The sequence below is a fragment of the Blennius ocellaris genome (genome assembly GCF_963422515.1).
Source record: "Blennius ocellaris genome assembly, chromosome: 20".
NCBI lineage: Eukaryota > Metazoa > Chordata > Actinopteri > Blenniiformes > Blenniidae > Blennius > Blennius ocellaris.
This window is the reverse complement of record NC_137669.1, coordinates 6,966,194-6,991,956: the sequence shown is the minus strand read 5'-3', so window position 1 is coordinate 6,991,956 and position 25,763 is coordinate 6,966,194. Positions and strand designations below refer to the sequence as shown.

General features: G+C 45.9%; 3 protein-coding genes across 3 annotated transcripts; 1 reads left to right on the top strand and 2 right to left on the bottom strand.

The window, feature by feature from the left end:
* Positions 1 to 3,601: 3,601 nt before the first annotated feature.
* Positions 3,602 to 13,861, bottom strand: e2f3 (E2F transcription factor 3). Its single transcript, XM_080515843.1, has 7 exons — positions 13,755 to 13,861; positions 9,589 to 9,887; positions 9,364 to 9,463; positions 7,820 to 8,021; positions 6,775 to 6,906; positions 6,539 to 6,653; positions 3,602 to 6,427 (listed from the first exon to the last, which is right to left on the bottom strand). Exons 2-7 carry the CDS (start codon positions 9,790 to 9,792, stop codon positions 6,344 to 6,346), a joined length of 837 nt encoding a protein of 278 aa, XP_080371969.1. The 5' UTR covers positions 9,793 to 9,887; positions 13,755 to 13,861; the 3' UTR covers positions 3,602 to 6,343.
* A 584-nt stretch (positions 13,862 to 14,445) lies between these two features.
* Positions 14,446 to 17,761, bottom strand: srfbp1 (serum response factor binding protein 1). Its single transcript, XM_080516520.1, has 3 exons — positions 17,682 to 17,761; positions 16,418 to 16,852; positions 14,446 to 16,328 (listed from the first exon to the last, which is right to left on the bottom strand). Exons 2-3 carry the CDS (start codon positions 16,829 to 16,831, stop codon positions 15,027 to 15,029), a joined length of 1,716 nt encoding a protein of 571 aa, XP_080372646.1. The 5' UTR covers positions 16,832 to 16,852; positions 17,682 to 17,761; the 3' UTR covers positions 14,446 to 15,026.
* A 120-nt stretch (positions 17,762 to 17,881) lies between these two features.
* Positions 17,882 to 25,120, top strand: maco1a (macoilin 1a). Its single transcript, XM_080516407.1, has 11 exons — positions 17,882 to 18,099; positions 18,851 to 18,992; positions 19,084 to 19,210; positions 19,288 to 19,411; positions 20,437 to 20,615; positions 21,360 to 21,891; positions 22,012 to 22,170; positions 23,237 to 23,419; positions 23,506 to 23,626; positions 23,725 to 23,899; positions 24,421 to 25,120. Exons 1-11 carry the CDS (start codon positions 18,020 to 18,022, stop codon positions 24,621 to 24,623), a joined length of 2,025 nt encoding a protein of 674 aa, XP_080372533.1. The 5' UTR covers positions 17,882 to 18,019; the 3' UTR covers positions 24,624 to 25,120.
* The last annotated feature ends 643 nt before the right edge of the window (positions 25,121 to 25,763 follow it).

Below are 25,763 nucleotides of genomic sequence, written 5' to 3'. Positions count from 1 at the left end.
GACTGCTGAGCTTTGTTCCTATAGCTTAGTGCTATAGCGGATTAATTTGACTACTTTAAAACAAAAGGGGCATTCCGCAGATTCACGGTCCTTCCATTGTAGTAAAGTGCAGATGACACAGCCTTTTGTCCCGTTTTTCACAGAACAAGGCAAATCATCCAATAGAAGCTCCTTCGGTACAGTAAAATGCTCAAAGTACAACAATGGGAAATGCATGCATGTGAAATCAATGAATTTGACATGCAGATTATTCAAAAAAATAGAAGAAATCTACACCACAATGGACATGGAACCATGCTTTACCAATGGTTAACTGTTGTGTGAGTGGTAGTGAGGTTTAGGTGCAAGGCCCAAGTCAAATTTTCCATTTTCGCTTGAGAACGTTAGAGTTGATCGTAGCTGGTAAACAACTCCGTCCTTCCATCCATCCTCCATCCTGCTTCATCCTGTCGAGGGTAGCGGGAGGCTGGAGCCGGCCCCAGTCTCAACAACTTGCGTGCAGGAGCAATAACAAGCTCAAAAGTTCCGACTCCGAAACAGTTGCAATGAGTCAGAAGGACATTTATTCGGCAGGTTTTTCTGGTTGGTATTTATTCAACTTTTCAAATTAACTTCGCCACATGATGAGACACTATTGAATGTCAAATGTCATTAAGCTGTAAAACACAAAATTCAGAATTTTTTGGGATGAAAAACACAGAATTTGGGCAAAAAATAAATAGAAATCTGGAAAATGTGAATTTCAACAGTCTCATTATCATAGTTTATTAGTTGTGTTCCACCACCTAGCTTTATTTAACCTCATCTGTTGCGAGCATAAACGACTCCTAAAGTGCAGTAATGAGTCAATGGCAAAAGTATCTCTTGTGTCCTGGATGAACTTTGTGAAAAAAAGAAACCAAACGTTTCTTTTCCTCCCAGTAGAAGCGGCGTTTAGGAGCCTGCCCACAGAGTGTAGCTTTTCCCTGTCCTTCAGGCACACTCCAGTGAAACCGTACACAGTTGTGGTAACAACCCAGTGTAGAAACACAAGAAGCTGGTGTCGGCCACCTCTGCCCCCACACTCCCAAGCTCGCATGCATGTTAATAGTTCACCAGTTCAAACTGGCTGCAACATTTACTCTTTAATCATTCAAGAAACCAGCCCCAAAGGCAAAAGTACCCTCGGTAACCCCAAACTGACACTCGAGACGCTGCAGCTCTGTGTAAGCACTTGGGCCTTACTGCACACTGCACGCTCACAGAAATACTGCACACTTCAGCTTTACGCGAGGTTTAACAGCTCACATTTTTTTTTTACTTGTGCCTCGCTGCAGCAGCAACTCATTTTTGTTATGCGATCATCATATATTGGAGTTCTTGCACTTCTGGCTCTAAACCAACGTGACTTCTTTCTTCTTTTTTCTTTTAAAGAGGACACAAAATACAACAATATACAAGTTTTAAGTGATGCTACCCTTCAGGTAGTAGTTGTAAATTGCTGTCGTGTCCCCACTGACTTCAGTTTAGGACTCAGAAATCAGCTGTTGCCATGACGTTAAAGTTGTTTTGTTAACATCGGTGACTGCTTCTTTTCCATTTAGACCTATAGAACAAGAATGACTAACCACACCATCTTGTGGAACAAAATGGTATTACAAGACGGGAGCTTAACTTGTCAACAAGTGAAGCTCACCTTTGTGAGCGTGTGTTGGGACAAATCGTCTCTTGCTTGGTGGGAGTCCGAGCATATGACCAGCGTGCAAGAAAAGACTCTTGCATGTTGAAAAGTGAGTGTAACCATGGTGATTTTCTGCCCGTACAATCATACACAAGGCACCTCGTATGCACCCATCAGTTGGTCTTTGGTAGCTAGGCAGCTACGCAAATAACTCAGAAGTGGGTATTTGGTTGGAGCTCGGAAAACAAGGTTACAGGGGAGTTGAAACCCTGTGAAGTTATTTTCCTCTTTGAACAAACTATTCTACAACTACCTGTAATTCTGGTCTCTTAAGATCTGTTGATATCTTATTTACGTCTTTGGATACGGGGCTGTAAAATAGATGTTTCGAAAAAAAATACAACACACTTTGGCTTGGAAGAATGGCCGCTTCATTACTAGTGGAAAAAGCCCCAGATCTGCTGTTCCAGTCCAGAACAAGAATCCTCTTCGTTACAGTGACTCAGACGAAGGGTCTTTCAACTCGACACGCAGCCTGAAAGAGCAGCTCTGCATCTCAGTCTGACAGCAGAGATCCCTCTACAGGTCTTCGTCGGCGGATCCCGTTTCTTCTCTGGTGGAAGGATGAAGGCAGGTAGAGATGTGCCTGCGGGTGCTTCCACGGACATCTCAACACCGCTGTCCATTGATCCAGCCAGTCTGGCGTCCGGAGGGCCCCGTCGGGTCGGATCGAGCAGCCAAACCGGCGCACCCGTCTCGTTCGGCAAAGATCCGCGCAGCCCGAGCTACTGGTGATGATTCAAAGTACTCCTGTCCTGCCTTCTCACTATTCATCTCATTCATAAACCCAAAATATTTCGAAGGGAGCCCATTGGCCGGGCCGACGGCTGCGTAAAAAGACGCCGCTCTCCCAGTACCAATGAGAAACAAGTAGTACGCTCTCTCTCTCTCTCTCTCCCTCTCCCGCTTTCATGCTCCCTCTTTAACCCTCTCTCATTTTTGTTCTCTCCCTCTCTCTCACTCTCTCTCTCACACGCCCTGCCTCAGTACATTACACCAGTCAAAACAACAGCCTGGCTTGAAGAGAGAGCGCAGCGCAGTAACAAGTGTTTCGTTTTGGGGGACGGGGACAGCCGGACGAGCACGCCGACCTACACCATTGCTGTCAGAGTGGATTGCACTTACTTGGAGTCACTCCTCAACCCCTCACCTCACCTCCCCCTCCCCCCCCCCCCCCCCCCCCAATCCGGGAGGGAGGGAGTCTTAAGTGGTGACTTGGTTCTCTCTCTCTCTCAATCTCATAGTCCAGCCATCTGTGTCATTACGCTTCAAACACCTCTCGCTGTACATCATTTGCCTGATGACAAGAAGAAGAAGAAGGAAAAAAAAATAAGCACTCGAAAAATGAAACCTAATTGACCGATCGATCGGCAAATTGACGATGATATTGACTGATCTTTAACCGAACTCTCTCGAAGTGGGAGCGGGCTGACGTCAGGCCTAATTCAATACGACCCAATTCAATATTCGCTTGCTTTTTTTGGGGGAAGAAAAAAAAAAAACACTTGGTGGCAAGGGAGGATTTAAAAAAAAAAAAAGAAGAAACACACATGAATCAATAATAGCAGTGATCCAGTGACTCTCCATGAACTCAGAGCTAGTGTGCCACTGTTTGTGGGGAACTGGGTTGACAGGGTTGTTTTGGGGGGGGGGGGTGATGATTTGGAGGTGCAACACTGCCATCTATGGACGGCTCTGGACACTGCAGGCGTCCAACAGATTACATCATCATGTTGAAGGTGTTTTTCGAAGATGCTGTGGCTCAGACAAAGAAGCAGGGGCAGCGATGGCTGGACTGAATATAAGAGAAGCAGGAAAAGTTTGAAAGAAGTGTATGTGGGCGTGTAGAGGAGAAACACTGGAGGATTTTAAAAGAATAGGTTTATTTATACATCTTAACATTTTTTTTTTTTTTTTTTTAATTTCACAGGTACGATCCTTACAAAAAAAAACAATATGTTGGTACATCAACATTCCTACGCCATGATGGTTTCAATCTACTCGGTGACATCGAATTATCTTAAATATATGGTGATCTCAGAGGGTCACAGCCTTGCTTTACCCTCTCCACTGCCTCTCGCGAAGCTGCACAACTCTCCATGCTGCCAGAAACACCAGCAGACACACCCACTCACCAACATGCAAGAGCCTTCAAAACGAAAAGCCACGGGGGAGTCTGCACATGGTTTTCAGAAAGAAAAAAAAAAACAGCTTCAGGATGGTTTTCTTTGACAAACTGAATGATGAGAACCGACCTGTGATCTCTGGTGACCCCCTGAAGAAGGGTCGCTGACCCCGACATGGAATCTAGCGATTGGAGAATTCAAGTGATGGGGTGAAGGTTTCAGCGAGTCACGGTCTCCAACACTACTGTGGTTCTATATTGTGGCAGAATTCACTTGGACAAGATCCAGTCGCACCAAAGAAACGCCTCATTGTCCCAACGGCTCAAGAGGTGACGCCGAGCCACTGAGACATACTTGATGTGACGTGAGCCCACTTTCTACAATTAGCATATTAGCATTGAACGACACCCCCACACACACACAGTTCAACTTCAGCCCATTTCCCCAGGAATTCCTAAAAGCCTGTTTTCATAGAGTGAAACGATTCACATTTACAGTGTGAAAACATCACCAGCCCCGTTGGTGTGTTTTGGATTCGGTGGGTTCTCGCTGCCTCCTAGTGGCTCCATCAGCAAACTGCACCGGGAGCACGAGTCAGAAAGAAGCAAACGGGGGAATCGTCTGAATGTTGTGAATCGGAGCACACAGAACAGGAGGAGGCCGAGGGAAAAGAGGAAACCTCCAGCTGCAGCCAGGGATTTTAACGGGGCTGCGATGGAAGCCGACACACACGCGGGCCATCGGCTCGACTGGACGCCCCGGCCCTGTGGAGGATTAAGCTGAACACACTCGTTTGGTTAACGGACAGGCTCCAGTGTTATGACTCCAACAAGAGTGAGTTGTCCCCTGGAGTTTTATCGACTGTGACTCACCAAACGAGAGACAAACGCGAGGGGCTGACAGGAAGACGATCAAACCCAGAGATTCTCCAAAATCAACTGATTTTCCGAGCGAGATTAATCCTCAATTCAAACAAAGACCACATTGACACCACATCTGGAGCCACTTGGCTTTTGGCATCCCGAAACCATCTCGACTTTTAATATGAACCAAAGGCAGGAATTTGTCGTATTCTGCATAACAAGTTGCGTAATCCCAATAAAGCAGCGAGGCGGTCAACTGGCGCAGCTGGAACACAAGCATTGAACGGCCTAGTGATTAGCGCCAGGCATGAAGCGGTCGTGTGCTGAAGAACTCCGAGTGACGGAGCCGTTCTCTTTTGCGCTTTTGACTCTCACGGCTCGCCAAGTGCCCTGCGCTGGCCGTGCTTCTCGTCGGCCGCACACACGAGCGCTTCAAAACCGTTTTCTACTCGTTCGCAGGGCCAAAATCTTCAGCTGGAAAGAAACGCTGAGCTCTACAGTCAAGCAGGAAGCCTTTTCATCCTGCGGGGTTTGTGGAGGAACCGGCGCTTTAAGTCGCTGCGTCTTTAAAAAAAATGGCGCCTGCGATACAGCAGGACGATGACGGGTCTTTTAGAAACGGCTTCTCAAAGCAGACCAAAAGGGCTTCTACCGACGAGTGAATTGCTCGCACTCGTTTTAGTCGTTTGGTCGTTGAAAAGCCGTCAGCTTTCGCCCGTAATCAAAAAGTATTGCGACGATGTCCGGGGTGCAATATCAAACTTCGGGGAGCACGCGGCGTGAATCGGTCTCTTCGTAGATCAAATTGCAGTACAGTAAAAGTCGCCCGAGTCGTTGAGAAGACAAAAAAAAAAAAAGAACCTCTGGAGGACTGAGATATGAGCTGACTCACGGAGGAAGGAAGCGGCCGGTGGGGCCGACACGCCGCAGAACAAATCCAAACTCAATCATTTCTTTGTTTACGTAACGAAATTACAAGTGTTGGAGTCCATTTGGTGAAGCGGGGCGAGCGGGACACGGACGTTGTGCATGTCAATGCCGGTCGAGAGGAGCTAACCGTCTGCACGGGGGCACAAGATTTGATTCCGAATGTGATTGATTTAGCAATAAAACGCAGCCTCATCAATCATACTGTTGTGCACTCGGAATCCTGAAAGGACCTTTTTTTTTTTTTTCCCTTCTTCCCTTCTCTCCTTCTCTTTCAGCACATGGAAGCAGAAAGTCTTGCAGACGACTTTGGACAATCCTATAAACGTGTTTAAAGAAAACTTTGGGAGTGGAGCGAGTGGGTTCATCCATCTCCTGTAAGTGTTTTAGAACACGACAGAGGTCGCGGCCGGCAGGAGGGCAACACCCTCCACAGTCACACTCGCAGACGATTTCGTCGCCAACTCCCCTCGTGAGCTCGCTTTTTAGATCGGCTTGTCCACGGAGCAAACCGGACGGAACCCCCAGCAGACACAGGACATGTGGACGTCACACAGGATGAAAGTTAAGCAGGTTGAAATAAAGCTACTTTCCCAGAGGGGGGTTTCCCACCGCGGGTGGATTCGTCCTCATCGAAGTACAAAAATGTTCTGTACTGAAACTACAAGTGCTTGGCCTTTTCACATTAAAACTGGGCACGTGGCGCGTCACGCCGGCGCCTCCTGCGGGTCGTCGTGGCACATCAACACGTCGATGGGTCCCTGGCTGCTGCTCAGGTGAATCTGGAAGCTCTGAGAACGTGACAGAACGAGAGCCTTTTTTTTTTTGGAAATGGAGAGCGAGCTCTGGGGAGGCGCTCTGGGGAGGCACTCCCGTCTCCCGGACGACGACTGAAGACGTACCTCGTGTGGATGCGACACTTGGACTTTGGTCTCGACGGGGGCTTTGATCACGATGACGGCCTGGTCCCTCAGGGTGGGAACGGCCCGCAGGTCTCCGTACGTCAAGTAGGCGTACGTGCGACACGGGAGTCAGGGAGGACAACCGACAGGAGCCGATTTGAGCGCCAGGGCAAAACACTTCAATTTCAAGCCATTTACAAAAAAAAAAATTTAAATAATAAAAATGAAGAGGATATCCATGACGGTAACTCTCTTCACACAGCCGGTGCACCTGCAGCCTGCAGTCCTCGATCAGCTCGTCCAGCTCCCTCTCCTGCTCAACCAGGGACTGCAGCTCACTTTTCAAGGCTTGATTTATTTGCGGACCCCTGTTCAACACAGACAAACAACAAACTTCACTTTTCACCTGAAGGAATTGTTGAAAGCAACAGAAATAGAACTCAATAAGTTAAATACAGGGTTATCGTTAAACGCAAGTCAAAACAAAACGCATGTTGTTTGGTGGAAACAAGGACAGATGCTGAAGTAAAAGTGTATTTAAATAATGTTGAAACTGAAAGAGATCAGGATCATAAATAAAGCAGGATATCAGGACTCCACCAATCAACTTTTCATACAATCATCCACACTAAAATCCCTGGAAATTACATATTTAAAAACATTAGAAATGATGTTCCGTGTGATGGACCATAGCATTCCAGACGGGATTCAAAAATTATTTCTTCAAAGAAAGGCAATTAATCATTTAAAGGGGGTGTTAATGTCTGAAAGCTCTAAAGCAAGACCAAATGTGAAAAGGTGTAATTCTCTGTGTTTTCAAAAAGAGTTTAAGACGTCAAATAATTAAAGGTTATGCTGTGAATTGTTGATTTGATATTTACTGATCATCCAAAGAACTTTTTCCAACTTAAACCTGTATTTTTGATTACTGATCTCTCTTTGTCATCCTTTGACGGTACAGGATCGGCTCAATGAGCCACAGGCTTCAGCCGGTCACCTTTTTCGGTTGCTGGACGAAATTTTATGGGTAATAATGTTCTTGTTTACTGCTTTGTATAAATGCAACTGAAATAAACTATTGCTACACTTTTCACATTGGAACTTTTATGCGATTACATCTCCTACCACTATAAAGCCTGTACATCAGCGTCTGCTGCCACATTAGTGGGATGAGCAGCACAACGAATGCCCACAAACTAAACTTTAGGCTTCTTACCAATGAAGCAAGCGTTTGACAAACACACTGCTAAAAAAAAATGAATCACAGTTAAATATACTCACAACCAGCGCATGGCGTTTTTGGAGGCTTTCTCGAGGAACATGATCCCTTGCAGGACGTTGGTGACGTCATAGAGGCGTCGCCGCGGGACGCCGAGCTCCTGCGCGATCAGCTTGAGGTCAAACACCTTGTTGGGGCAGCCGATCAGCGCCGTGAGCTTCTGCGCCAGGTCGCCCAGAGCAGTGTTGTCCAAATTTCTGCTCACTGGGGACGACGGGAAGAATGTAAGGAAAAAGACAAAAGAAAAGTGAAAACGCATCGTTTTGTGTTTTTTTTTTCCAGGAAGGTTTCGTGTTCACGCCTCAACGAACCTGACATGTAATAACTGGTCATTAATGAAACAAAAGTGCTGAGCCAGAACTGTAATAATAATAAAAATATATATTTTTTAAGTAATAAAACACAAAATGTCAATAGAAAGTCATCAAGAATTTAAATGTGATTTTAACGTTTGTACATTATTTTGCACTGATGATGGGATAAATAGATTACAGATTACAACAGCAATAATACATAAATACCATAAAGTGTATATAGATACACGTATAAACAGTCGAAACTGTGAGAACTCATTCTTTCACTGTGATTCAAATTGAAGCAGTTCAAGTCAAAACCATAAATCATTAACTTACATTATCACGCAATACAATTATTACAAAATCATAATAATGCAACATTAAAGGTTTAAGCTTTGGCCTCAGGGTTGATTTGCATTATTGACCAATTATTACATTTTGGGTTTTATTACATTTTTCTCATGACATTTGGAGCTCAGCACTTTTTGTTACATAATCGACCAGTTATTATATTATGGGTTTTGCTACATCAGATTAAATTGCAATTTGGGTCGTTGTTGTATATTGGGCTCTAACGGGGGCTCAGAGAAAATCTGTTTAAATAATGTTGAGGTGATACGGTTTCCTTCTAGCAGAGTGTCCAGCAAAATGTGAGACACGATCACAACAGCAAGTTTGCACCATCACCTCTATGTCTCTTTTATCTCTTTCTCACACAATGGGTGCGTCCTAATAGTCCCTCCTATCTCCTTTCCTATCCACCTTTCCTTAAACACCTAGAAGTGTTTAAGTGATGCGGAGCGTTGGAATTCTCTAGAAGCTGAAGAAATGAGTTTTTGTGCAGCTTGTCCTCAGTTTGATTGGTTATTTATTCACCTCGCGGCCTCTTCTCCTTTGATTTACATTCAAATCTTGTCATATTTGAGGTCATATCAGAGATTAGAGCCACAGGGGAAAGTGTTAGAAATGTGCTTTTTTTTGGAGATTAGTAGTTTTTTCACTAACCTTCGTCTGATTATTATTACGTCACCTCGTGGAAGTGCCGTCTGATTGTCAAAACAATGTGATCGCCTTTCACTATCTCCTTTAGGAGGTCGAACAACACCTTTCCTTTAGGAAAGTAGATAGGAGAGCCTTTTTGGAAGCACCAATGATTTCATGGAATGAACCCGCTCCCCTGCTGCGACATCCTGTGAACTGCCATGGTTTCCAGTACAAGAACTTCCCTGCATTGAAATGAATTGACTTACTTCTTATTTTCTTGGTCGTCGTCTCCTTTGCTTGGACGAGTTGAGCAGATGGGTCGCCGTCCTCAATGTCATCGGCCTCCACCTCCACTTTTGTCTTCGCCTGTGGGAAAACATTTATCACAGCTCGTTAGAAACAAACTATTTGACCGGTCGAAGGCGAGTCGCGAGGAAATGACATGCTCCAACGGGCTCGGTATGGAGGGGACAGTCTGCTGAATCCTGCACCGTGGCGTCATCGTCCTCTCTGAAAGCTTCCTGCATGGAGGCGAGCTCGTCGTCCGCCATATCCTTCATTGGCGACTTCACCACAGCTACTTCTTCCACGTTTTCCTCGTCAACTCCGTTTTCATCACGCCCCAGAGTCTGACTTCCGTCCTCGTTTTCTTGGACGCCGTCACTGCTGTCCGCCTGTGCTTGCTGAAATTCCATGTAGCTGTGGATCTTTTGCTGACGTTGCTCAGGTGAGAGAAAGCTGAAGAGACTCGGGACGTAATCCGGACTGAGAGGGTTCTCGCTTTTCCTCCCTGCAGCAGGAACGAGACACAAACCACACGTCGCTGGACTGAGACGTCCTCCAATATTCAAAAGACAAGAGCTGACGTGACATGGAGCTACTTCAACGGCACCATTTCAAAATTCAGTTATGATAAAATTTTATCATCTGCCTATAATCTAAGATAGAAACACGTAGAGAGACGGGGTTGCCAGGTGTGAGAGAAAACAAATTAAACAGACACTTAAAACCAGCACAATTCAAAATATAGCCATACGACATGCATTGACACTACTTAAAGAGTCCAACAATATAGTATTTCTACATATATCTTTAAGTATCCATGTTAGATTGGGTGAACAACACGTCACCCAAGTGCCAGTTTTTATACTGAACTCAGAGTCACTTAAGAAAAAAACCTGGTAAGGATCTTAAATCAGAAATATTATTCATGTAATCAGCGGTCAAGCTACATACACAAGTAAATTCCCCTGCTGCAATATTTAAATGTGTGGGAAAACCTAAACATCTAGTTCTGCAGGTTCCTTCTTTAAAAGAGTTTGTTTCTGCCTTTCTGCCGTTACTTATGCTTGATCTTGTTTAATTTTCCTCTGTAATGCATTTAGATTACTCTTAGATTTGGCGCTATATGGATACGTTCCAGACAGTCTGAAGCATTCTATAGACTGGAACACTATCTCAAAACTTGAAAAAAATTTTAAAAATCACATTAGGTAAAACCAGCTGTGTCAGCTTTAGGCCCCATTTACACGACAACATTTCACGTGACAACACCTAATCTGTTAAAAAAAAAAAGCGTTCACACTGCTGCAGCGGACACAGAGACCATGATGTAGTTAGAACGCCGGGACACGTGGGGGCGCTGTTGCTTGATTTTGTAATGAAACCACACAGACGTGTGAAGAGAAGCGTTTAGAAAATGGTGAGCACCCGACATCAGGGTGGACTGATCACATCGGCCTGTCATCCACGTGAGGTGATGTTTTTGAAGCGTGAAAACAGGTTTTTTTTTAACACGGGTCCCTGAGTGGGGACATTTCAAAACCCCAGCTCGTGCCGGGGTTTTAAAATACGGCAAAGACGATCGTCTGTGAAATAAAAGATAATGGAGTCGCCCCCTCCCCCCTATTGTGGTCCACAATGCCATCAAATAACGACAACAATCAGGGACTACAAGCGCTGGTTGATCTACAGAAGCTCCTTGATGCCAGCAGCAGCGTGGTCATAGACCGATAGAACGAGGGATCTAAATTCCTATGTACTCGGTCTTCTACTGCATTTTTGCTGTGTTTGGAGAGTCACAGCGCCCCTAAAGGCCTGGCATGTGTACTACATGACCTGCAGCCTCGTGTGGAGCCGAGATCATAGTGACGTGTGGACGGAATTGTTTTGGAGAAGGCTTTTTTTCTTTGTGTGGATGTACCTTCAACTATAAGACTACTGATAGACGATAAGACTAGAATACTGACCGCGAGTCATACCACAGTGGGTCGCCATGTTTGTTTACAAGGGATGGAAGGGGAAGGGAGGGGGAGAGTTGCGTAACCGCAGTAACAGGCTCTGTAGCCTCCAGCAGTCTCTGCAGGAGGGATGAGCGACCGTGAAAGAAACTTTCCGCCTTGGGAGCCGGATTAAAAACTTTGCGGATACAGTGCAGACGCACACTGGTGCCGTGTAAACAGACCCCACCAAAAGTGAAGAAAGTTTTGCGGATACACTCGTAATCGTTGTCGTGTAAACGGGGCCTTTGTCTATGTTAATTGTCCAATTGTATACTGCATTTTAGTATTTTGTATGAATTTTAAGAATCCAGGTGTTGAATTTGCATGGTTACTGTTGATGTTAATAATAATGTTACTGATTTCATTGGAGGTTATATTAATATGTATATGTATAACGTGTTCCTGCTCATTGTGTTTTCTGTATAATGTGGTACATAAGGTTTTGAAATCTGTTGTTAACTATATGTTATATTTGAAAATATGTATTATTATGTTGTGTGCCTACCCGGGGACCGCAGATGTAAACTAGCTCTGGCTAAAATCTGGCACGAAACATCTTTTATTGAAGATAAATGTTTTTGTATATGGTCCATGAAAAATAAACTCAATTAAAAAATGAGTTGAATGACTGGAAATTCATAAGTAGGTACTTTAAAATTCTTAGCAAAGCCACTGTCTATTTAAATATGTCTTTAATACTCTTTCAAAAAAAAACAAAAAAAAAACTTAACTTTTTCATTTATTTAAAGACCATGGAGGTAAAAGTGTAGCACAGAGGCTAAGCTAGCCTCACGTTTCCTCACCGGAAATAAAATGTTCGCTGCACAATCTGGAGTGATCCGTCGGGATCCAGTCTTTCCTCCTTAAGGCAGCCACCCATCTCTGTCTTCGTGTCGTCGTTTTGGGGAAATAATAGAAAGTCAATCCCCTCTTTTGGGCTTTGGTGTTGCTGCAGCCCACAGCAGCGCAGAGAGACGGCATGTTTTTTTGTTTTATTTTGGAAGTCGGTCCTCAAGATGGCGCCGAAAAGTCCGCGAGTTTCTGTGTCCAGTCACAAACTGTCTCCCACGTGTTTCCCTCTGCAACACAAGTCTACAAATTCACCTGCAAATTCTTGTATTGGCGTGGGATCCTGCGGGGTGCGGTAGAAATGTTGAGTTTCAATAAACTCGTCAAGTTAAAGGTGTTTCCGGAAACGCTTTCAAAATAAGAGCCTATAATTTAAACCGAAATTTTCCCATTCAAGATCGGGGTGAGGTAATTATAACATCAAAGTAGGTATTGTGACATGCATCCATGACTATTCTACTTTATAACGCAAATCCAAGGGAACGGTGGGTAGAAGCAGGCTACACTCTGGACAGCACCATTCAATCTCACCTCAATACCAAGAGGCAACAGTATTTAAAGTCACAAACTCCCTAAATAATGTGTTTTTGGTGACGAACACAAGCGTAAACTCCCCATGCCCATAGTTGAAGAGAGGATGATTGCCCTGCAAATACACTAAACTAACAATACTTTAATAATCGCCTTGAGAATGTTGTTTCTTCTGCATTTACCCGTCATATTTCTAGGAATCAGTGAGTAACCATGTTGATAGGCGCTCCAGGGAGCTGATGGGGGTAAAAGGGTGTTGCTCTGGAAGCTGGGGGATTCGAACCTGCAAATTTCAAATCTCGAGTCTGTTTTTCCAGCATCGAGATCACCACTGCTAAAAAAATAAATACAAATGTGTCAGTAGCAGTGGACAGTTAGACCACCATGCAGCCCTTCAATGCAACTACCTGTAAATAAACATAAATGTAGATTCTTTTCATCAATCGGACTGTTTTGATAACAAGAGGGTCTTTATCCTGCCTTCGTGTTTAACTATTTTTCTATACATCCCAATATATATTGAAGATAGAACTGCCTACAAAAAAACTTTGTTTTTCTAATTTTAACAACTTTAAATAAACTAATGAAATTGGGCAACATTTATGTTTACAAACACTGCCGTGTTGTTAACTTAAGAGCAGTCATATTGAAACCCGTCTTTCAACTGTATTTTCAATGTCTTGGTCTCAGATTAGTTGGTCTGGCTCTGGTCTTCTTGACTACAACACTAATACACTAAACATGAAGGAAACGAGTTGTCAACCAAAACGTTATCGTGCTTTTATTCTGAAGATACACAGAAATGTTCCGGTGTTTACATTCTCAGGGCTCCTTCGTGTGACGTATTGCGTCACGTGATAGCAAGCGTTGTGGCGCTACTCTGATTCAAATTAACAGTAGATATCCACTCTGGGGGTGTAAAGTAAATAAACAGTAGTTTTGTAAATCCGCGTATCAACCTGGGACGTTATTCCACACTTTGTTTTGTGTCTTACCGCGACTTCTCCTGACGTCTCGAGCTCGTGCATCAGCAGAGAGGTCGGTTCCTCCAGGACCGACACGAGGCCGCCGGAGCTCATCACCCCGAGCAGCTGCGAACAGACGTCGGCGGCCACAACAGAGCCTCCAGGAACCGACGGAACTCCTCCCGTCGCGTCGTTTTCTCCAGTCTGCTCCGCCATTTCCCCAGAATATAATCCTCCACCGTCAACACCCGATATTCACTTTAACTTGTTATAAAGATGTTGTTTTCCGCGTCGTGACTCCGAACACCCGATTCATTCCCGCGGACACCTTGAAAGTAAAACTGCACGCCGGTTGTTCATTGGTCAAATGTGTGCACGTGATGGCGTTGGTTGATGGCACGTGCTGCAGCTGACCAATAGTAAATATTCTCTGTGAGACCAAGAGGTCAGCGAGGGTGTGGGGGTTTCTGGAAGGTAGAAAGTGGCTATATCATTTTTTTTTTAAATTTATTTAAATCAAACATTGTGTGCGAACACTGTTTATTTACAGATTAATTCACACTCAAGTTATTGTATAAAATACTCTCCATATCTGAACATACACATAGAACTACCAAACAAGGTATTTATTAACCTACCATGATGAAGAAAACAAAATGAAAGAAGGTATTGGTGCAATGAAATGAAATATATATATCTTAATAAAAGTATTGGGTTTGGAGAAAATGTGAAACAAAGGGATATTAATAATCCCCAGTTGAGTGGCACAAAAATTAAAGTTTCACAGCAACTGGTACACAATATAATAATACAATTTAAAAGTAGATAACAGGCATATTTCACAGCAGAGAATGACAGAGGAGCTTGTGTATTTCTGTCCGTCTGCGTCTGATGGTTTTGTAGATTTAAAATGCTTTTCTCTTCAGATGCATTTGAATTGAATGTATTGTGCACTACAAATAAAGTAAATGAAAAAAGAGAAAACATGGATTTGCTATTAGTGATGAAACTCTTCTAATCGCCCTTAAAAGAATCCAACTGTAGCACAGACTCAATCCTTTAATACTTCAAACTGTCGGATACACAAGTCAAAACAGAGCACTCTGATATAAACATTGTTTGCCTTTGACTGTAAAGGAATGTGTACCACTGTTTTTAAATCACAAGTTATTCAGTTAGTTTTATTCAAAAGACTGAAAGATACCTTTGCTCATAATTTTGTTAGAATGAACCCTAAACGACCCCTTACAGAACAAAAGACAGTAAAATGTATAAATTCACAAAGGACAAAGGAAGAAAATGTCAGTCGTCGTCATCAAACTTGATCTTCTTTCCCTGGAAGGCCAGGATTTGTCCCTGCTGCTCTTTTCTTTTCTTGCTGGCCTCCCAGGATGGATGCAGCGCCTGCCGTGGCGCCTGATGGGAAAAATCTCGGGGATCTTTTTGCCTGAAAGCGTCGCCCCTGCCGCGGCCCCTCCCTCTCCCTCTCCCGCCCTTCTCTCCCAACTCCTGATGCCTTGCTTCAGGACAGGGCTTGCTGTACTTGGACACTGCGCTGCTTTCTGACCCTCTCTGGTACTTTGATTGTTGACTGAAATCTCTACTTGGTCCGCTGCCGCCCTGAGGACCTCTGAATCGATCCCCTCCCCGGCCTCGGCCCCGGCCGGGTCCCCCTCCTCCGCCTCGGCCCCGGCCGGGCCCCCCGCCCCGGCCTGCCTTGGCCCCGCCCAGGGAGGAGCAGAAAGCAGACTCTAAGCCTTTTCCTCTGGACTTCAGCCGGGACTCCAGCACGTCCAGTTCGCTCTGCAGCTTATCTGAAGGTTTCTCACTGCCCTTCTTCACCTCCTTCGGCTCTACTTCCCCTTCTGCTTTCGGCTTTTTCTTCTTGAACTTGCTCACTTTTCCCAAAAAGAAGTCGTCGTCGTCGCTCTCCTCGGACTGCGACGACTGCTTGCGGAAGCGCTCCTCTGTGCTGTCGTCAAAGTACTCCTTCTCCTCCTCGTCTCCGGACGACTCCAGATCGCTTTCGTTGTCGTCGTCGTCTGTCGTTCTCTGCGGCTCAGCGGCGGCCGGCTTTGGACTGGGCGGTTTTTTGGCACCTCGGCTTTCAATGTGCGTGCTCTCGGTTTGCTTCACGTCACATGTTTGTATCTTGACTGGCTCTTCACTCTGAAACTCTGGTGTTTCTGGAGCATCTGAGCAAACTTCTTCCGTTTCGCTGACAGCAGGATCATCAGCGTCTTCCACTACTTTGACTCTGACCTCATCGCCCGTCGCTTTCTGAGGCGTCACTGCGATGGCCGCCTCCTCCTCCTCCTCCTCCTCCTCCTCCTCCTCCTCCTCATCCTCTATCTCTCTTGCGCTCGTTCTGTCCGGTGGCTGTTGGGGTGCCTTTGCAGGTTGCACTTGCACTTGCACCGCCAGCTTCCCGCCTCTCCTCCGCTCGTCTTTAAAAGCTTTCACTGCAGCTTTGATGGCCTGGATCTTCTTGTTGAACTGAGGGTGCGTGGCGATGCGAGCCGTCGCCCGGTCAGAAATGGTTGACTTGGGGTTTTTGAACACTTTTTCGAAGCTGATGTCTTTCTGCAGGGCCATCTTAGTCACCTGGTGTTATTTAAAAACAAATGTATTAATGCTTTGCAGTTGGAAAAACAAGGATGTCGGCTCCCGCTTTACAAACCAAACCAACTTACCAGGTCGGGTGCGAGCTCTTTCATGGCGTGCAGCTCCTCCAGCAGCCTCGCCGCTCTCCTCTGATTCTTCTCCACCTCGGCTTCTTTCCCCTTCTTTTTCTTGAGGAGGGTGATCTGACGCGTCAGCTTCCTGATGGTCAGAGCCCGCACCCTCTTCACCTCCTTCCTCATCTTCACCACCTCATTGTTGAGGTTCAGGACGTCAGGTTCTTTCTTATTCTTTCCTTTAGCTGGTGGCGCGACTTTTCCATCTTTACCTTGAGGCTTGGCTTCAGGTTTTTTGTCGTCGTCATCGTCATCATCTCCACCATCTTCCAGTTCAACATCTTCATCCTCACTCTCTTCTTCCCCGTCTTCTTCGCTCTGGTTGTCTTCCTGCTCCTCGTGCTCAGCAGACAGCATCATCTTCTCCATCTCGCCTTGTGTGTTTTTCATCTGTTGGGAGAAAACATTTTAGATTATTGGTAAATAACCACATCGCTACCACAAACGTCTGCCCCGAACCCCAATAAATGATGGATATTTTGAGTAGCTTGCAAAAGTATTCATACCCCTTGAACTTTTCCACATTTTGTCACATTACACGCCACAAACATAACTATATTTTATTGGAAATTTATGTGAAAGTCCAACACAAAGTGTCACACAATTGTGAAGTACAAAGAAAATTATACATGACTTAAAAAAAAAATGTTCACAAATAAAATTGTGGGATTTAAACCTAATTTTATAAGCTAGTCATTCTCATGTTATTATAGTGTGGTAGAGTTTATATTTGGGGAAATACGCTTAGACAGCGGCCAGTTTCACGTCCAACACGCCAGAAAATGTAGACTTATGGCACCACCTATTGATTTAAACAAGAATTATATTTCACATGGATTATTTATTTTTATCTGGAGAGAAGAGGGAACGTAGTTGTGGCGATGATGATGATGATGATGCCAAAATAGCTGCTCGACCAAAAAAGTAAAACTTCAAAGCGTTCTGGGACATTACTGTCGGTTTCTACCTCAGGGACAACTTAATCGATATTAACTTATTGACCAGATCCAAAAGAAAACTATAAACACAATCGACAGTGCCAAAATAGCAAGTTGAAGAAAACTGACATAACAAACGTGGTTGATTACACATGGGGGAATCCTACTCCGAAACGTGAGGCGTAATTAAGACTCTATATTGAGTCACACAAGCTTTATCGACTTAAACTAAAACAACCGATTATTAGAAAACCAGACGATGCTGTTAAAATGTACCTTACCGTAGAGAAATGAGCTTTAAAACGTTAACAGCGAGAGGATAATCTCGCCTTGCAGGGGGCCGCCATGTTTTTTCCTCAGTCCTGGTCACGCAGTACGCGGCGTCATGACGTCAGACGTAGACGACGCAGCGTGTAGCGAAAAAAGGGGGGAGGGGCCTTCCGCGGGACTGTTTTTATTTATTTCTTTGTTTCATGTAGCATTAAAACAACAACAATGGTGGGTAATTGGAAGGGAGCTTGAATGCCGGGATGAGCGGATGACATTTCCAGTCACGGATTTTTTTATTTTTTTTGTTGACCAGCGCGATATCACACGTGAATAATCAACAGGGGGGAGGATGAAGCGGCGCAATGCGGACTGCAGCAAACTCCGACGGCCGTTAAAACGGAACCGAATCACCGAGGGTATATATAGCAGGTATGGAGGGACGGGGTTGTGTAACAATGGCGCCGCGCGGGGCTGATACATTCAAACATGCCCGCATATTCTCACGATCACAGGCCCGACGTGAACGTTTACATGTGTATTATTAATTTTTTTTTTCCCCTTTCTTTTTTTGTGTGTGTGTGTGCGTGCTTTAGCTTTTAGCTCCTGCTCACATTTTCAAATGAATGTCGTTGGCAATTGAGTATGAATGGCGCTCGGTCGTATTTTGTGTTCAAGTACAAAGAAGAAAACTTGCGCGCGAGAGGAAAGAGAGAGAGAAAAATGTAATAACAACGTTAAGATATGACAGTAGCGGCGTTAGGAGCGCTCGTTTTGCCGCCCGGGCGCTCCCGGCTGCTCTCACCTGCGCTTTGTCTGGCGCGGGGCTTAATTGGTAATTGTTAAAACGTGAATAGGGACAATTAACGGTAAACTGGACAAAGCTGCGCGGGGGAGGAGGAGGAGGAGGCGTGTCTTTAATGCACGAGACTGACTGACGAGATAATGTGGTGAATTGACCCCAGCTGTGCTTTGAGGGTAAAACATGTCCAGGCATGACACTGGGTACATTGCCGCACTCTGCTCCCAACATGTGTGATCTTCAGCTTATTTAGTGGGTTTTACTCCAAAAAAAAAAAAAAATTTGACTGCAAATGTGTCTGAACCCGTGCTCTCCATTAAAGCGCCTAAAGCCCCACTCTCTAATGTGCCTTTCTGTGTGCTCCATTGTCCCTCCCCACAGTACCTTCCTGTACCTGAAGTTCCTGGTGGTGTGGGTGTTGGTCCTGCTGGCAGACTTTGTGCTGGAGTTCAGATTCGAGTACCTGTGGCCCTTCTGGCTCTTCATCCGGAGCGTCTACGACTCCTTCAGATATCAGGGGCTGGTAAGAGATCCACCGGCCTTCCATGTTTCTGCATTTAATGTGAAATATGACTGTTATTTTGTTTGTTTGTTTATTTTCCTCCCGCACACAGGCGTTCTCCGTCTTCTTTGTGTGCGTGGCGTTCACGTCAGACATCATATGCCTCCTCTTCATCCCGGTCCAGTGGCTGTTTTTCGCTGCCAGCACCTACGTATGGGTCCAGTACGTCTGGCACACAGGTCAGTCCACCGCTGCCAAGTTTCTTCAGGGCGAAGTGCATCCCCGGCACTGATGTTGTTCTTTGTCTTCCACCCAGAGAGAGGAGTCTGTCTACCTACAGTATCGCTCTGGATCCTGTTTGTGTACATCGAAGCCGCCATACGGTTCAAGGACCTCAAGAACTTTCACGTCGACTTGTGTCGCCCCTTCGCTGCTCACTGGTAAACAGAATTTATAGATTTTTTTTGGTTTTTGTGTGTGTGTATTTGCACTGTAAGGCTCATTCTGTCTTTTTTTCCCTCCCTTTTTTGTATTTTTAAGATAAGCAGCAGAACTCAGTGTTTGGGTTTAAAATGTTATTGATAACCCTGCTACTGCACGTGCTCAACATCACCGTAGTCAATAGTGAATATGTTGAGATTAACAATAATGATTTGCCTCCAGTGTGTCGTAACTCCCAGTCCATATTCTCCTGGGACTTTATTACTTTTAAGAGTCACTTTAGAGCAATCCAACTCCATCGCCTGTCCGTATGAATATCTGTCTCCTCACCATTGTGATGTAATGTTTGTGTGTGATTTTATTACAAAAACAACCAACAGGGCCAACGAGTGACGCAACGTGCGAACTTCATAGTTTTCAAAACGTCATGTAAATGCGAAACATTTCTGAATCCAAAATGTTTTCACTTGAAACATTGTCGAAGGAATTGGGCCTGAAAGTGTCTAAATTTCATAAAACTGTTTCAATTTCATTGTTTTATTGTTTCATATCTTTTTTCCTTGTCACATTTGTCAGTGGGTTGTTTTTTTTTTACATTTCGGTCACATTTATAGCAATTTTAGCTGTTCATCTATTTTAGTTTTATTTGCTTTCACAGTTTTTACTCTTTTTTTTTTTTTTTATTATAATTTTTTTTAAAAGGCGTTTTTCTGTTTTAGCTGCTCCTCGCTATTTCATTTTTTTCAATTTTAGCCATTTCAGCTATTTTACCTATTTAAAACAAAGTTTATTTACTTCACAGAGCCACTGCAGAGAAGGACCTACCGAGGCTCCTGTTTATTGAATACACTGGTTATTTACCTGCATGTCTACATCCTGAGCTCTGCTGTTCTCATTACAAATGCATATTCCTTGAAATATGTATAATCTCTGCCACGAAGCATTGTCGCAGCACGGAATTGCATCCCGAAAACCAGAACTCCCTCTAACCTTCGTGCGACATGCTCGTCTTGTCGTCCTCCAGCATCGGCTACCCCGTCGTGACGCTGGGCTTCGGCTTCAAGAGCTACGTTAGCTATAAGATGCGACTGAGGAAACAGAAGGAGGTGCAGAAAGAGAACGAGTTCTACATGCAGCTCCTCCAGCAGGCGCTGCCGCCGGAGCAACAGATGCTGCAGAGACAAGAGAGGGAGGCGGAAGAAGGTGAGACCTCGGCGCACACAGCAGTTGGCGCGAAGTGAACAAAAGGCTGCGGCGATCAGGCTGCTTCTCTTCAATACGTCAGATGATTTCCATGTATCTGAACCACACATGTCCAGAGAGAACAATGAGTGGAGTGTCTACGTTTTCAAAAAGTTGCGTTTTCAGTGGCTCCAAAGACCGTTGTCATGTAAAGGGAGTCTCAGAATACAATGGAAGTTTTCAATTAGACATTCCAGTGTAAAAGGGGGCCATTTACTTCATTTTCTTATCAAAGTGTGTCATTTACTCATTTATCAGAGGTATATGGAACCACAGACTATGAGCCAGTAAGTATGAAAGACGGCTCGAGTAACGTGAAGTCGATGTGTCAAGTATTTGTAGGAAACTGGAAAAAATCGAACCCCTTTTGGACGCCTCAAAACACAAAACACATTTCCCTACTTCCCAATGAGAAACTATTTTACATCACATGCTTCAAAGCCGGCAGATTCTAATGACGAAAAATGTCAATTTCACCTGAAAAGTAACTTTAATTGTTGAATATTTGACACGATATTTTCCAAGTTACTTGCAGCGTGTCGCACACTGCTGAGACTCCATGTGGTGTGCTTAAGACACTTCAACTCGCACAGTCGGGAGATTTTTCCCGAATGAAGCTCATCTTTCAGTCTGTTTCTCGAAAATCTGTTTCCATTTTTTTTTTTTTTTCATTTAAAAACCTCATTCTGCTTGCTTTTGGTCCAGCTGCCTTGGCTAAAGGAATCTCGGAGGTCGAGCCCACAGTGGTGTCCCAGAACGGAGCGCCTCCCGGAAAGAAGGGCGCGTCGGCCCCGTTGCCAGAACTGGAGTACCGGGAAAAGGGGAAGGACAGTACTGCGAAGGAGCGCGAGGGCAAAAAACAGAACACAATCGGAATCAATAACAACAGCATTGTACACGCACTGGACTCCAAACTGCAGGAGGCAGAGTACATTGAGAATTACGTCGGGGCAAAGAGACTGAACACCGACCTGGCGGGGGAGAACACACACGCGGACAGCAACGCGCACACCGCGTCCAAAGAGGAGATGGGCGGGACGGGGAAGAACTACAAGAACGCCAGCGGGGGCAGCAACTCGTCCCCGCGGAACCACGTGGCGGCCAACGGCAGCGTGCCGCCGGGGTCGTCCGCCGGCAAGGCCGAGAAGAAGCAGAAGGGGGCGGGGAAGGGCCAGAAGGACCCGGTGGAGAACTGCATCCCCAACAACCAGCTGGGCAAGCCGGACGCTCTCGTGCGGTAAGACGCCGTCGGAGGCGCGGCGCGCGGTACCGTTCGTCCGGCGACGGCCGGAAATTGCAGATTCCGGTGCCGTGACGAGGTGTTTGTGTGTGTCAATGCCGTCGTTCTCCTCGGCAGGCTGGAGCAGGACGTGAAGCGTCTGAAGGCCGACCTCCAGGCCAACAGGCAGCTGGAGTCGGAGCTGCGCAGTCAGCTGTCGTCGCTGAGCAGCCAGGACCGCAGCCTCCGCACGGAGCTGGGCCAGCTGCGCCAGGACAATGAGCTGCTGCAGAACAAGTGGGTGCTTCGCCGCTCGCTCTCTCTTTTACCTCGCTCCCACGGGACGCCAGATGTCGTTTACTGTAATTTTGGTTTATTGAAGTGGGTAATTATCAAGGTCACCCGACATTAAAATGGTCAGAATGAAATTAAATAAAGGTGTTTCATGCACAAATTTCAAGATTTCCTAACAAAGTGTGTTAAATGTAAATTTAAATAGTCTTGACGTCATTATAAAGGACAAACATGTGAAGTTCCTGCAGGTAAACCTACCTGCAATACTTGATTTCACCACTAGATGGTGTGTTGAGTGACTGTCAGCGGCACAGGAGTTCCAATGGCTTCCACACTTTGGCGTCCCTGCATCTGATGATGATGACGTCATCATCAAGCTTGTGAAAAAGCCCCAGTCATGAGCTCCTCATTGCAGTGAGGTGTCCTGGAAGTGTGAGACCCCTAAAGCATGGAGGACAGTGGCCCCCCAGGACCGTTCAGACACCCCTGACTTAGGTTTTAACATAGCACACCTGTATTTCCAGAGTTTATTTCATATATGGGAGCTTTATTGCCGTCAATTAGTTCTAAAGTCCCATGAGGCAGATAGAAGGGACATATTTTGATGTTTTCGTAGTTTCCTACAGGATCAAAAACTAAAACTTTCATTAAGCCCCATCGAATAGATTTGGAAACTCTTCCTCGACAAGTGGGCTTGAATAGAAAAAGCCATTATTAAATAACTCTTCCCAGGTTTCTATCCTTTTAGTTTTGTCTGACATTTGATACTATGAACATTATTGAAGTAATCTTATTTTCATTTCCCTGTGCATTACCTTGAATATAGTTGAGCTGGATTTAAAGTGGATTGGGTTTTATTTCCCACACATACAGCCTAAGCGGTGCATCCAGACTAGATTGAAGCTAATTTCAAACACTGAATCTGAATCATCCAAATGTCTAAGAATTCTTCAGGACCGTGTGTCTCTTCCCCACGACAACACATTTGTTCAAATTGCCTTTGAGATTTGCATGCTGTCGTCCCGTTAAGACGGCGACATGTTTGAACCGACCGTCTCCGTCCCTCCAGGCTCCACAGCGCCGTCCAGGCGAAGCAGAAAGACAAGCAGACCATCTCCCAGCTGGAGAAGCGGCTGAAGGCGGAGCAGGAGGCCCGGGCCCTGGTGGAGAAACAGCTGGCCGAGGAGCGGAAGAGGAAGAAGATGGAGGAGGCCACCGCCGCCCGGGCCGTGGCCTTGGCTGCCGCCACCAGGTACAGGTGGTCCCCCGTTCGTTTGGTCGCCTCGCGTCTCTCGGCCGATCCGCCCCAAAGCATGAGACGTGTCGTCTGTCCGACAGGGTGGAGTCGACCGACTCTCTCCGCGGCCGCATCAGAGAGCTGGAGACGGAGTGCAAGAAGCTCAGCATGGACATGAAGCTGAAGGAGGAGCAGATCCGAGACCTGGAGGGAAAGTGTCAGGTGAGTGAGGCGACCGACAGGCTGCGACACGACATGCCAGTGGCTTTAAATGTCCCCCCCCCCCACCCTCGTCCACCCCCGTCTCGTCCTCCATTCAGGAGCTCCGCAAGTACAAGGAGAACGAGAAGGACACGGAGGTGCTGATGTCGGCGCTGTCGGCCATGCAGGAGAAGACTCAGCACCTGGAGAACAGCCTCAGCGCCGAGACCCGGATCAAGCTGGACCTCTTCTCCGCACTGGGCGACGCCAAGAGGCAGCTGGAGATCGCTCAAGGTCAGGAGGCGGCTGCAGCCCCGCGGCGAGACGAGTCGGCTGTTGTAGTAAATGGAAAGAAAGAGAGTTTGAACAAAGTCCAATGTGACGAGTCATTTTCAAGCAGGGGTGGGCAATCCTGGCCCTCGAGGGCCGCGGTCCTGCACGTTTTAATGTTTCCCTGCTCAAACACACCTGTTATCATGATGAGGCTCTGCAGAAAGCTTGACAAGGAGCCACTAATTGCTGTCAGCTGTATTGATGTGAGGAGACATCGAAAACGTGCAGGGCTGCGGCCCTCCAGGACCAGGATTGCCCACCCCTGCTCTCGTGGGTGACTAAAGTGGTAAATGATGCAAAAACGGCTTGAAAAAAATGCAACAAATCTCATAAATGTATCCATATATAGATTTTTTTTTTTACTCTGATCAAAGCTGTAGTTGAAACGTTAGAAGCAGTCGGCCTCATTTTAAAAGTCAAGCATGTTTTTTTTCGGCTCCAGGTAGATTTGCTTCTAACCCCGCCACCCGTGTGTCATTCAGGCCAGATCCACCAGAGGGAGCAGGAGATCGCCGAGCTGAAGCAGAAGATAGCGGAGGTGATGGCGGTGATGCCGAGCCTGTCGTACTCGTCGGACGGCGGCAGCCTGAGCCCCGTCACGCCGCACTACTCCTCCAAGTTCATGGACAACAGTCCCTCCTCCCTGGACCCCAACGCCTCCGTCTACCAGCCGCTCAAGAAGTGACTCTGACCGCCCCCCCCCCCCTCTTTCTTTCCCTGCCTTTCAGTTTTTAAAGGTTTTTTTGCACTCTTACCAGTGCACACGGCCCCCCCCCCCCAAACACCCACACGGACTCTTCTTTCGTTCTATTATGAGAACTGTTATCTTTTACAGGGGGGTTGTGTACATTTTAATTTAGCCTTTTTTTTTTTGGGTGGCAGTTTTTGGGGATGGAGCCATCAGACAGCATGATCTGTTCAAAACGAGGGGAGAAGGGAAAACGTGCGGTCGGTTGGGAAAGATGTTTACCGAGGAGCCGTCATGCATCACCTAATGTCAGTTTGCTTTTTTGTTTACAGTGTGTACTCCTCCTCCTCCTCCTCCTCCTGAAACACCCAGGCTGTTAATTTCATAGAAACGTTGGCCTCGTCAAGACGGAAGGCACGACTTCAGTTCCAGCGAGCATCAAGACGCTCGCCTGTAAAGTGAGATACATGAATGTAACCCTGTTCATGTTTGATATCAGCATTATTTTAAAATCGGTGATTGTTTTTGGGGGGGGGGGGAGTTTTTTTGTACAACGTGTCTTTGGAATATAGTGATATTGAGCAGTTTGCAATGTTCCTCAGACGGTAGTTTATGACTCATTTCTCGAATGCTGGAACAGCCGACCCTCCAGGATTTGCCGAGCCGGTCCAAGCCGGTTGTGGTTCTGTTCGTCCCGGACCGGACCCGGCACTGCCACAAGGCCCCCCCCCCCCCCCTTTCCGGACCAAATTTAAAAAACCCGCTAGGCCATATTCGTTCACTGGATTGAAATGATGTCGAGGTAACCAGACTTTCCAGTTTTACAGTGCCTTGCTGTTTCTCTTCTTTTTTTTTTTAAAAGGTACAGAAACTTTGCATTCCTCCGATACAAAAGCTTCAAACCTGTCTGTTAAAAGGGGGCGGGGCTATTATGACCGTTTCCTTTTAGATACAATTTGAACGTTTTTCATGACTCAATCTTTAACCCCATTTCTTTACAATTGGCCAGCGCAAGTCATCGTTCAGTGTTCGTAATTTGACACCAGCCTCGTTCCGGTTACTGCTGTGCCTTGAGCAAGATGTAAACGGCATTCACACTCGTTTCCCCCCCCCCCCCCCCCCCCATGTATAGGAGGT